The 12,650-nt window shown below is 42.4% G+C and overlaps 1 protein-coding gene across 2 annotated transcripts in view; it reads right to left on the reverse strand.

Annotated features, from left to right (window-relative positions):
* Nucleotides 1–12,650, reverse strand: part of DNAH9 (dynein axonemal heavy chain 9) — a 314,223-nt gene that overhangs the window by 39,929 nt on the left and 261,644 nt on the right. For both annotated transcript variants that reach the window (XM_060082642.1, XM_060082641.1), the window contains exons 57-59: nucleotides 10,791–10,931; nucleotides 8,445–8,615; nucleotides 6,551–6,673 (exon numbers count right to left, since the gene is read on the reverse strand). In XM_060082642.1, coding sequence (XP_059938625.1) covers nucleotides 6,551–6,673; nucleotides 8,445–8,615; nucleotides 10,791–10,931 — 435 coding nt within the window. The remainder of the gene's footprint in view (nucleotides 1–6,550; nucleotides 6,674–8,444; nucleotides 8,616–10,790; nucleotides 10,932–12,650) is intronic.

Genomic DNA, 12,650 nt, shown 5'->3' on the forward strand with positions numbered 1-12,650 from the left:
GTGCAAGCCCCGCCCCACTCCCCAATGACCAGAACACCCCCAAGACACCTCCTTTCCAGGCTCTCTCAAGCCGATTTCAGACTGCTTGGGAACTCCCCTGCTCTGCCCAGAAAGTCTCATTATGTGAGTAATAAACTCTTTCGTGCCTTCTAGTTATGCGCAAGGCACCATCAGTCTGGACGTGGGAACCGCATTTTGGGTGGGGTCCATCCTATTTCTTCAGAGTGCCCAGGTAAACGTTACTCACTTAGGCGGTTGCTTACCTACAGCCTTTCTGTGGTCACTCAACTCCACTTGTGTGTTCGATCTCTCTAATGAGATTAAAAGCTAGACTGTCTCCAAAGCACCTACTGCAGTGCCATGAGTTTTAAGGAATTCTCCATTCTTGTTATGTGAAATCATTCATTCATTTGATATTTATTGGATGCCTGTTACATGCCAGGTACTTGGGAATACAAATGCGAACCAAAAAAATACACTTGCCTTTGGGGAGCTTACAATGCTAAGAGAAAGAGATGAGGGAGGCCTTAGTAGGGATGTAGAATTCTGCTGGGCAGAGAGAGAGGTAGAGGGAAGGGCAGGGCATTTCATGGGGAAGGATCCACAGAGTCCAAGTCTGGAGTGGGGAGGGTGTGGGGCATGGTAGAAGGCAGTGTGACTGTGGAGGACGGGTCTACAGGTGACAAGGGGGAGATCAGGCTGGAGAAGGACATGTGCACTTGACCTGGGCTCGCCCAGCCTCTTCTCCCGTGTGGAGGAACACATGTCCAGTCCTTAAGTGCCCTTTCACATGGGCTCTGTGGCTTCCTAGTTTCACCCTTAGCATGCAGAGCAGGGAACGCACCAGTCATTGTGCTGAGAAGTGGCATGGAGTGGCACGGGGGATGGCGGAGGAGGCACCAGGAGACGAGAGCTCTGCTCTCAACATCACCTCTTACGAGCCTCTTATGACGTGGAGCCTGTTTTTAAACGTTTGTGGGCTTTGACTTTTTCATTTGGAAAATGAGGCCAAGTAACCGTTGTCTGCATAGCTCATACTCTAATGTAGATACAAGTGCTTTGAAGACTATAAAGCCCCTCTTTGTGCTTTTTGCAGGCTCCTACAGTTACTGAATTGCAATCACTGGTTTCCTTGTCTGGGACTCCCACAAGATTGTGAGTTCCCTGAGGGCAAGAGCTTTCTGAGCCATCTCTGTACGCCTCAGGCCTAGCAGGCTGCCTGGTGCTTAGGAAGCGCTTCATTAGTAAAGTTTGACATCTGGGCAGCCAGTGGGAGGGCCCTTGACAGGCTGAGAAAAGCTGCAGCTGCGGTAATTATTTCTCTCTGTGCCGAGGACCAAACTTTCCTCTTCAGGCTGCCACTTCACCCCTCTTCCCAGCTTGCATCACCATTAACCCTCCTGCAGTCCCATTACCCTCCCCTGGTGTCACCACAAAACTGAGGAAATTACACGGTGATCAGGGCTCCCAGCTACCGTGGCTGGGTCTGAAACACACTTTCTTGAAGCTCTGGGTTGAACACAGTTGCAATGTTTAATCTTCCAAATGAGGAAAAGGGATTTCTAACCTTCTAATAAGCTAAATGGAAATGACTAATTAACCTAATTACATTGGACTGGGTAGCAAAGTACAACTGTGCTAAACTGGCATTCAGAGAGGCAGCAAGGGGCCTTTTCAAAGGCTAACAATGCCCGGTACCACATATGAGATTCTTAAATGAAGAAGAGAACATGCTGACTGACCAAAAGTGATCAGCAAGGTAATGGCATTGTATGTCTTGCTTCTAAGATCCTTTGGTACTCTGAACTTATTTACAAAACAGAAATAGAGTCACAGATATAGAAAACAAACTTATGGTTACCGGGGGAATGGGGGGGAGGGATAAATTGGGAGATTGGGATTGACATATACACACTACTGTATATAAAATAGATAACTAATAAGGACCTACTGTATAGCACAGGGAACTCTTCTCAATACTCTGTAATGACCTATATGGAAAAAGAATCTAAAAATGAGTGGATATATGTATATGTATAACTGATTCATTTTGCTGTGCAGCAGAAACTAACATAATATTGTAAATCAACTATACTCCAATAAAAATTTTTTAAGTAAAAAAAAAAAGAAAAAAGAAGAGAACATGCCCATTACCTAAAAGTTTACCATTTGATGAGACTTTAAAAATCCTTACAGAGGGTACTAATAAAAGCAGGATTTGATCACACAGATTTCATTCATCACATGCTTATTAGATCTTCTGGGGAAACAGGGCAATCAATCTTCCTCATCAGACAGGGTGTTTTAAAAAATTTGTTTTATCATGTCCTGTTCAATTATACTTCCTTTGTTTCTTTAGGCTAAAAGCCAACTGAACACTTAAAAAGAGCATTCATCGGAGGGTGCATGCTGCATTGTGTTTCACCTGCCCACGTCCCGCACTGGGCTGGAGATGGATGCGGCTGGACATGGCTGCTCCGGTAACAAAACTCAGAGAGAAAGATAAAGCTTCACTCATTTGCAGAAAACTCTGAACAGCCAGATGAGCTTAGACCACAAAACAAAACCAAAAAGCAAAGCAAACCAAAGAGGAATGGAACCAAATTGCACCAAGTCGCTTTTGGAGTTGAGCTACGGAAAATGAAAGCAGTGAAGAGTGTTTTTGAATCACTTATTCTTTATGACTTTCGCTGCAGATGGCTTTGTGGGATAACAGAGAGAAAGGCAACTGGACTGAGCCCAGCTTGGCAACTCACCATTCCTCAAAGGTTTTCCTTCGATGGACAAATTCTATCAGGCACAGCCCATGTCAACCACAGCATATATACACCTTATAGCTGGGTAATTAATAATCATAACTGTGATAAGGTGAATTGTATGCCCCAGAAATATATGTTGAAGAACTAGCCTCCCAGATTTCAGAATGTGACCTTATTTGGGAATAAATAGGCTCTTTTCAGGTGTGATCCAGTTAATAAGATGAGGTCAGGAGGGTGGGCTCTGATCCATTGTGACTGATGCTCTTATAAGAGAAGAGACGCAAAGACACAAAGGGAAGATGGCCATGTAGGGACTGTGGAGATGGAGGCAGAGATCTGAGTGGTCCTGCCACAAACCAGGAGTGCCTGGGGCTGCCAGAAGCTGGAAGAGGCAAGAAAGGGTCTTCTCCCTGAGGCTCTGGAGGGAGCATGACCTGCCAACACCTTAATTTCAGACTTCTAGCCTCCAGAACTCTGGCAGAATAATGCTGTGTTTTTAAGCCACCCAGCCTGTGGCACTTTGTTATGGTCATTCTAGGAAACAAATACAATAGCCATAACCACAACCACAATCGGTTTCCATTTACTGAACATTTATGTGTCTGGCATAACAGATAAGGAAACAGAGATAACCTGTCAGAGGCCACACACACTCAAACTTGAACCTGAACCCAGGAATGTCTGACTCCAGAGCCTGGGTTAACTGGTCCATCTCCATCATTGCTCCAGTTCTGCAAATGGGCTCATTTAGAACTGCTTCCCAGAATTTATCTTCCATACGAGCATCAGACTCTGAGTCATTATTCTCAAGCTCTGGGGCCATACTTCCCAGCAGGTAGCCATTGGCCACATGTGAGTATTGAGCAAATGAAATGTGGCCAGTATGACTGAAGAATAGGATTTTTATTTGCATTTTATTTATTTATGTTTTTTAAAAAATTTAACACATTTATTCTTTTTTTGGTATAGTTGATTTTTTCCTTCATATTATTTATTTAGTTATTTGTTTATTTTTTTACAAGTTTTAACACATTTATTCTTTATTTGTTAATTTTAATTATTTTTAAATTTAAGTTTAGAAACTGGAACTTGCTTTAGTAATTGGAGAACTTTGAAGTATGTTTGAAACAACTTGGGTATATGAATCAAATGTTTTAACTCTAAATTTTATAAAATCTAAATTCAAATCAAGTATTTCTGATGAAGATTTAGCATCTGAATTGATATGTGTTATAAGTGCAAAAAATACACACCAGAATTTAGACTTTTACAAAAATATAAAATATCTCACTTATAACTTTTGTGACAATTACATATTAAAATGATAATATTTTGGCTGTATTGGGTTAAGAAAAATATATTATTAAGATTACTTTCATCAATTTCATTTTACATTTTTTTCATTTTGCATTTTTAATGTGGCTACTAGAAAAATTTAAATGACACATGTGATGTGCAATATATTTCTTTTGGACAGTGCTACTCTAGATTGCGTCTATTCATTCATATCTTATCTTATGTAGCCTAGAAAAGCTGATGGTTTTCCACACATATGCTCTGCACTTAGTATAATTATTCTTAGGCATTTTATAACTTTGTGATTTTTGGTTGCTGTTGTGAATGGAGTTCCCCCTTGTTTCTTTCCCAACATTATTATTCTCCTTCTCATTTGCCAGACTGGGTTCAGAATGACAAATGGAGCTAATATATAAAAAATCAAATCACACCTTTATTATTTAGATCATGGATCAGAAAACTGTGGCCTGCAGGGACAATCTGGCCCACCATCTGTGTTTGTAAATAAAGTTTTATTGGAACTCAGCCATTTCCATTTGCTTACCTATGGTGTGTGACTTTGGCAGAGTTGAATAGTTGTGACAGAGTGTGGCCCTCAAAGCCTAGATATTTGCTATGTGACCCTGTGCAGAAAACGTTTGATGACTCTCGATTTAGACATAGCCCTAAAGATGATTAAAAGAAGAGCTACAGACTCTGAAAAAAAGTTAGAAAAACATTTTGGGCAATGGCAGCATTTCCCAAGATGACTCCTTTGAAGAGGGCAGCACGCACATAAATGATTAAGTGCTGGTTTTTTTTTTTTTTTTTTTTTTTTCCGTACGCGGGCCTCTCACTGTTGTGGCCTCTCCCGCTGCGGAGCACAGGCTCCGGACGCGCAGGCCCAGCGGCCATGGCCCACGGGCCCAGCCGCTCCGCGGCACATGGGATCCTCCCAGACCGGGGCACGAACCCGTATCCCCTGCATCGGCAGGCGGACTCTCAACCACTGCGCCACCAGGGAGGCCCAGTGCTGGGGTTTTGTTATAAAGTAAATCAACTTGGATGGATCTCAAGGGAGTTATACTGAGTGATCAAGCCAGTCCCCAAAGGTTACATACTGTATAATTCCATTTATATAACATCCTTGAAATGACAAAATTATACAAATGGAGTACAGATTAGTGGTTGCCAGGCATTAGGAATGGGGGAGGGAGGAGGTTGTTGTTTCTATAACAGGGTGACATACACACCAGACGGAGTTCTCTGGGTATTGACTGTGGTGGTGATTACATGATAAATGTGTGTGATAAAACTAAACACACACACACACGTGCATGAAAAACAGGTGTAATCAGAATAGAGTAGTAGATTGTATCAATGTCAGCTTCCTGGATGTGATATTGCGCTACAGGAAAGCTAGATGTGACCACTGTGGGGAATGGGGTGCAAAGAATCTCTGTTATTTATTATAATTGCACGTGAATCATTGTCTCAAAAAATTCTAGTAAAAAGACAGAGAGACAATCATATTACTTCAGACTCAGACTTCCTTGTGCTACAGAACATGTAGGAAATCCAGCAGACACGGAAGGTTATAAATAGGATTCACTTTGTGCAGGTGCCATCTTCACACGGCAACAGCACCTGCTGTGGGGCTCCTGCAGGTGGGGACTGGACCTCCTCCCACCTGGAAAGTGCGTCTAGACTCTGGGGCTGGTGGTCACCTGGTCCACGTTTACTGCTCAGCCCTATGAATGCAGGCGTGGTCCCTACTGAAAGGAGCTCATAGCTTGTGATTTTTTCGATGTTCGTAGAATCCCAATGAAACTAAGCTGGATAACATGCAAGGAAGATGGACTTTGCCATCAGACAGACCAGAACTCGATTCCTGGATCTGCTACTTATAAGATGAATGATCTCACTTTTCTTACATGTTAAATGGGAAAAAGTAATACCTATTGCCCAGGTGAACATGAGAATAAAATAAGGTAGTGAATTTTTAAGGTGCTCGATAAACGTGAGCTATTATTAACCACTGAGAACCCCAGGCTGGAACGCGTTCCTTGCTTTGAGGCCATCAGGACCCACGGGGAGATGGACGGCTGGCAGAGGCCTGGCATCTGTCCACTCCATGGAAACGCTTGCGCAGCATCTCCACCCCAGCCCCGGCCTCACAGAGGAGCCCGCATTCCGGCCCTGAGCGCTGGCAGGTGGAAGGCAGCTCCGCTGAGTCAGAAACACTCACAGGGTCCTTCTGTTCCCTAACATCCTGGAGGCAGAGCCCACGCACAAGCACAAGCACACACACCTGCTCCTTTTCTGCAAAGCCTTCCCCGTAGGCCTGGGGAGGGGGAGTGCTGCCACGGGGTGCAGACAAAGGGACAGACACACCAATGTTTAACACAGCTCATGGTGAGCCCCCAACACACCCCTGCAGGCTTCCTGGGGACAAGTGTCAGGAAAACACTCCAGGAGAGGAGAACGTGACTTTCTCCCTGGGGGCTGGTACTGACCTTGATGCCACCCCAGGCCTGATGGGAGAGGAACTCCACGGGACTGGTGACGCCTGTCTGCACTGGAGATCGAAGCAGGAAGTCCAACTCTGCTGCACTGACTTCCTGGTTCAGGAGGAGAATCTGCAATGTGGGAGGACAGTGCTGCATTTCTTTAGCTGGCGGCAGTCATGGGTCCCAGAGATCTCTGGGGTTGTCACTCAGTGTAACTAGTGCCACTTCTAACGCTAGAGCCTGCCCGTCAATTTTGGTTGTTGAAAGAGGCTGAAGTGGGAGAAAGTGTATATCTGTGCAAATCACCTCTGGGTGCAACTGACTTCACCCCAAATATCAGCATGAGTCAAATGCACACAGTGAATAACTGTATCTTGTTAAGCAAGGACTTCATGGATCAATCATAAGTGCCATGAAGTACCTTCCTACAGTTTCACAGAGAAGATGACACATGCAAGTGACATGATTTGAGGAGACTGTCAAAGTAACGGATGAACATATGCAAAATAGAAGTGCACATGTGAATCAATTCTACTAATGGTGTTCCAGACTGGGGCAGTGGCCAGCAAGCAGGGGTGGGGGATGAATTTGGCTAAACTTTCTCTAAGTGGTTCTGAATTGGGTTTTAGAGATGCTACGCGATGGGAAGATTTAGGCAGGATTTCCGTGGGGCGGGGGCAGTGGAAAGTGCAGAGGCTTGGGAGGGAATCAGTGCAGTGCGTTGGGCAGGTGGTGCAAAGCACTCGGCTAGGTTAGAACTAAAATTTCACACTGAGAGGCGCTCAGGAAACTGTTCTGCCCCTTTCAGATGGCATTCTCCGCTGAAAACTTACAGATGGGAATACTCACGAAGAAAAAATAATTTGGTTAGTTTGAGGAAAAGTCTTTTAAGGAGAAAACAGGCTAGAAATAGCAGGTGAGGTGAAGAAGCCCTTGTAAAATGAGGTTGAAATATTTATGAGGGGGGTGGAGTGAGAGCTGGGGGTGGAAGCTCCTTAGGGTTTGGGGTAAATGAGTGGCAGGAGGGAAATTTGTCTGTGTTGGGGCTCAAGTTCCTTCTGTGATGGCCAAGCTGTCATCTGGGCTGGAGAGGGGAACACAGAGGGTGAGAGGGATAAGCCACGCTAACATTCCCCCGTGAATTTAGGCTTCGGAACGTGCAAACAGAGTCAGCGCAGGAGTGATTATGGAATATCTGACTTTTAGGATTGGAAGAGACCTACAGGGTAATCTGGTCTGTGCTTCTAATTTATATATGAAAAAAAGATCCCAATCCTAAATGATTAGAGAGATAGATGCAAGGAAATAAATTTCCATGGTTTTTTGATGTTGAGAATAAGCAGAAGGCAAAGGTTTCTTATTAACACTGGAAGCCCTGATGCTCCCAAGCCCTTGAGAAGCAGCGTTCTTAAGGAGTTTTCTAAGGCCAAGGCTGCTATGGCTATAGAAGGACATTTGCAATTTCTTATTCTGGGGGAAGGTTTGGACATTAAACTTGCAACCTTACAGGTAAATAAATAATTAGGGATATTCTACCAAAGTTCTTACTGCATCTCAAAAAGTATCTAGGATTAGTATGGCCATTCAGTTTCACCCTCAGTGCTAGTTGGGACTGATTGGTAGTGGCTGCTGAAGGGCTCTGTTGAGGAGGATCTTAGATCATCCAGGATCACCAAGAAAAAGTAAAATGGTTGATTAAGCATGTCTGCCATGAGTGGGACAATGGTGGGGGCAGCATGTGTGCACCATATTGGACCATCTTATCTGATGCCTCTGCTTAGAGCGCAAAAGTCTTCACAGACAATGGAAACTGATGTTAAGAGAAGAAAGTTTCTTTACACCTGCTGGCTGGGCATACACAGTGACCTGTTTTCTGGAAATTTCTTCAATCCACTTTTACCTGAAAGGTGAGCTGGGAAATGTAGGTCAGCTTATCACGCTCAAAGAGCCCACGGGTGGTGTACTGGTACATAGAGAAGGTAATGCTGTCTATTAGATTGGCCACCCGTTCCTTGAGGCTCTCAGCAGGAGCAGCCTTCTCCACAGCCTTCTGGAAGACGATGTTGAAGGCCTGGGGACAGGAGGTAGGACACTGGTAATTTACACAGCTCTGTGTACGTAGCTAGTAGTACTACCTGTGATGAGTATTACGATTTGCCAGCCACAGAAATGTTTCCCCAGCATAATCTGCCAAGAAGGTACAGTGGCAACAAGAAAACTCTTGTCTTAGTTTGCTAAGCTCATCTTAATTTGCTCATATAAATTATTACGTTGTCACAAAGTGGGCAAAGCTATGGGGCATATAGAGAAGAGCCAACAGTTTTGGTCAGTGAAAAACATATGTCCAGTGGCCAAAATAATTAAATTAAATCCAATAAGTTTTGTTGGAAGGTAAACACAGTCAATGATAACCAGTTAGGATGGATGATTCTATCTTCTAGATCAGCCGTCCCCAACATTTTTGGCATGGTTTCGTGGAAGACAGATTTTCCCCAGATGGGTGGTGGTGGGGTGGGGGGTGGTTCAGGCGGTAATGCGAGCGATGGGGAGTGGCAGATGAAGCTTTGCTTGCTCGCCTGCCGTTCACCTCCTGCTGTGCGGCCTGGTTCCTAACAGGCCGCAGACCAGGGGGTTGGGGATCCCTGCATCTAGATTATAAAATTCCCGATGGTAGAATCAATATCATGTACAACTTTGCTGTCTAGAAGAGACCCTTGTACATAACAGGCACTCAAAATATTTTCAATTAATTACTTTTCCTTTTGGTAATGATCAGAACATCAGGTGTTCCTTGTTTTTCTTTCCAGTAATTCTGCATTGTTTGGTGAGTCCACTTACATGTGCTTTTTTCTTAGGGACTCTTGCTGCAATGGTGGGAGCAGAGCCTGTTTTGGTTACATCTTCTGAACTATACATTATGGGTATAATATGAAATAAAAATCTATGAATCAATTTTCCATTGTTTTAAACTTATAGACTATTTATAAAAAATTAATATTAGGAATGCTGCATTTTGAATGTGATATGAATAGAATGAATCATTACAGAAAATAAAAATCAAGATATAATTGGGTCTTTTCAATTTTTGGCTATGCAGATTTCCAGTCTTGGGTTTTTTGGTTTGTTTTTTGTTTTGTTTTGTTTGTTTTGAACACATATTTTCATGTGCTTCATCTAATCTCCTTTTTTCAGAAAGAGTCACTGAGGTAGATTTCAACTACTCTCAGAACTATGGAAGTGATCCCATAGTTATTAGGCTTATCATGCTAACTTTTATGCTGTTTTAAAATCTTTTATAATTCTTTCATATGGGGCTTTGACCTGAATATAATGCCAAGTATTGGATTTCGTTTATAAACATAAAATATTACAAACACAGTTCACTTAATCTGCAGAGACTCTGAGTTGAGGGAAGGGAATTGGGACAGGATGGAATGCCATCTCCAACTGAATGAGTTCCAGGTAGTGGAGGCCCTCACCTCATCCCCACACCCTGGCCTCCATATGCCAGCTGAGCTTCACAGAATGAGGTGTGTGCTCTGAATGTGTGTGTGTGTGTGTCCTCTCTGTTTGTTGGGTTAAACCAGAGAAGTTGTTCAGAAATGCTCCACCACCCCCTAAGCCCTCTTCAATTGTGGTCTTTTGGTGAACGCCTTAGGGGAGAAAGATATATTTTCATAGATGTAATTAAAATTTATAGGTCTTTATTTTTTTCATGAGTAAGATAAGCCTAGTCAGCACTTACAATTTGCTAACGTCTTTGGTTTTAGAAATATTTCAGCAACCATAAAGCAGTAGCTTTGAGGATATTAGGGTAATAAGGAAAGTAATTTAAAGTTGGACTATTATCATGGCCTGCTTTGGTTTTAACTGATAAAAATGACATGCACATTTGATCATCCCGATTAGATTTTAAGCTCTTTGGGGCAGGGGTCACTTCTCATGTTTCTTGGTATCCTCTTCCACACTTTCAGTAAGCATAGTTCCTGCTGTAATATATGTACTTAGTGAGTGAGGCCAAGACCTGCTGTGGTCTCTCTTGCTGTTCTAGCCAAATAACCAATGAGTCATAAAAGACCCAATTAAAGAGACGAGGACTGTAAGGCAATGTAGCTGCTCTCCTGGATTTGATCTTAAATAGCTGCCACAGCTAATGAAACACATAGATAAGCCCTCATGGAGAGCTGCACTGGCTGTATTACACTGCTGAATTATGACTATTCAGAAAATTCCAGGTGTAAGTCACCTTGAGAGAAAATTGGTACATCGGGTGGATCTTGCCGAGGTCATTCATGATGAAGTAGAGCAGAGAGGCCCGGGCAGCTGCCGGCCGATAGTGTTCCCGGGCCTCGTTGATTTTCACCTCCGTCACCTTGGCCTCCTGCACCTGTTAGAAAAATCAATAGTGGTCCATTGTTCAAACCAACCAGGGCTACCTGAGAATCAGCGTGGCCTCTCTGTGTAAGCACATTGTGTCTGTGTGTGCGGGGGGTGGACTGGGATGGGGGGAGCAGCTAGAGGGTAGAGAGCTGCCATGGTTTTCCTTAACTGAGCTTGAGTGAGGAAGAGATGACACACTCCTAGTCCTTCAGAAGGTGAAAGTGTCAGCCCCTCCAGTGGGGACACGTGGGAGATACATACACACACACACACACTCAACTTGAAAAATGAGCCAGAATTCTAGGCAATGGAATCCAGTAAAAGCAGCACGATCTAATTTTCAGTTTTCTTAATTTTTATGAGTTAATATGTAAATTCACAAAGAAGATCTCTTTCAATGGAGGTCTATTTTCAGAAAATTTATCAGAGGTAAAAATGAGAAAAGAGACCTAAGCATCAAAGAGGGATTCTGTAAGAACATGTTATTAAGTACAACCTCAGTATGACCTGTCTTATGCTCCAGCATAGAGTGAAACTACTGATAATTCATGAGAGTCCTGCAGGAAAAAACAATGATCCCTACTGAAGATGAGCTCTCAATAAACAATTACAAACTTCAGGAGGAAGTGTTACCAAAGGGGACAATTAGAAGACCCCCTACCTCCCCCCACAAAAAAAATCCCAGAAAGATTAGCATCCCAAGAGCTGAAGATGATTGAACTACCTACCATTAGCTAATTGTGTTTAAAAGCAGTAGAGATAAAAGAAAGCATAAAATCAGGACATTATAAAAAAAGAACAGACATTATCTGAAAAAGAACTAACTAGAACTTCTAAAAACAAGAATACAGTTATTAAAATGGAAAACTCAGTGACTGGTTAAATAATGGACTTGAGTTGAAAGAGAATAAGCAAACTAAAAGATAAATTCTGAGGAAATTGTTACACAAGCAGCTCAGAGAGAAATAAAGATGGAAAATATGTAAAAGAGGTTGAGACTTGGCAGATAAAATGAAAAGATTTAAAATACATCTAAAAAAAAGAAAAAAAATATGTCTAACAGAAATGAGTACAGAATAGAGAGGGAGAGGCAATATTTGAGCTATAATAGTTAAGAATTTTCCAAAATTGATTAAAGACCAGAGGTTTTACTTTGAAGAAGCAGTCAATGTCAAAGACAGCTTACTATCCACAGGCTGCTGAAGAAGTAATTATTTGTTTCAATCAGAAGAAAACTGAATCCAAAAGGAATAAATGAGATGCAAGAATTCCTTAAATATACAGTCAATCTAAATAACAAAGCCTACTGGGGACTTCCCTCGTGGTCCAGGGTTAAGACTCCATGCTTCCACTACAGGGGGCACAGTTTGGATCCCTGGTGAGGGAACTAAGATCCCACATGCTGTGTGGTGCAGCCCAAAATATATATATTATAAAAAAATAACAAAGACTATAAAAAACATGATCAGTTTGGAAGTAGTAGATAAAAGCAAGGTGGAACTAAAGTGTTATGAAACAGTAGCAGAAGATGGAAAAAATGACCAAGTATTCTAACGTCCTAATATTGTTTTGGAAGAGGCTAGATACAGTGCTTAATTTTAGACTTTGTTAAGTCAATACATATATTGTTAAGTCACATATAAAATGAAATATATTTCTCATATATAAATGAAACAAGGTTAATTAACAAAATAGAGTAAATAACTTTAAAATCAGCAAAGGATAA

The sequence above is a fragment of the Mesoplodon densirostris genome, chromosome 18 (genome assembly GCF_025265405.1).
Source record: "Mesoplodon densirostris isolate mMesDen1 chromosome 18, mMesDen1 primary haplotype, whole genome shotgun sequence".
NCBI classification, from domain to species: domain Eukaryota; kingdom Metazoa; phylum Chordata; class Mammalia; order Artiodactyla; family Ziphiidae; genus Mesoplodon; species Mesoplodon densirostris.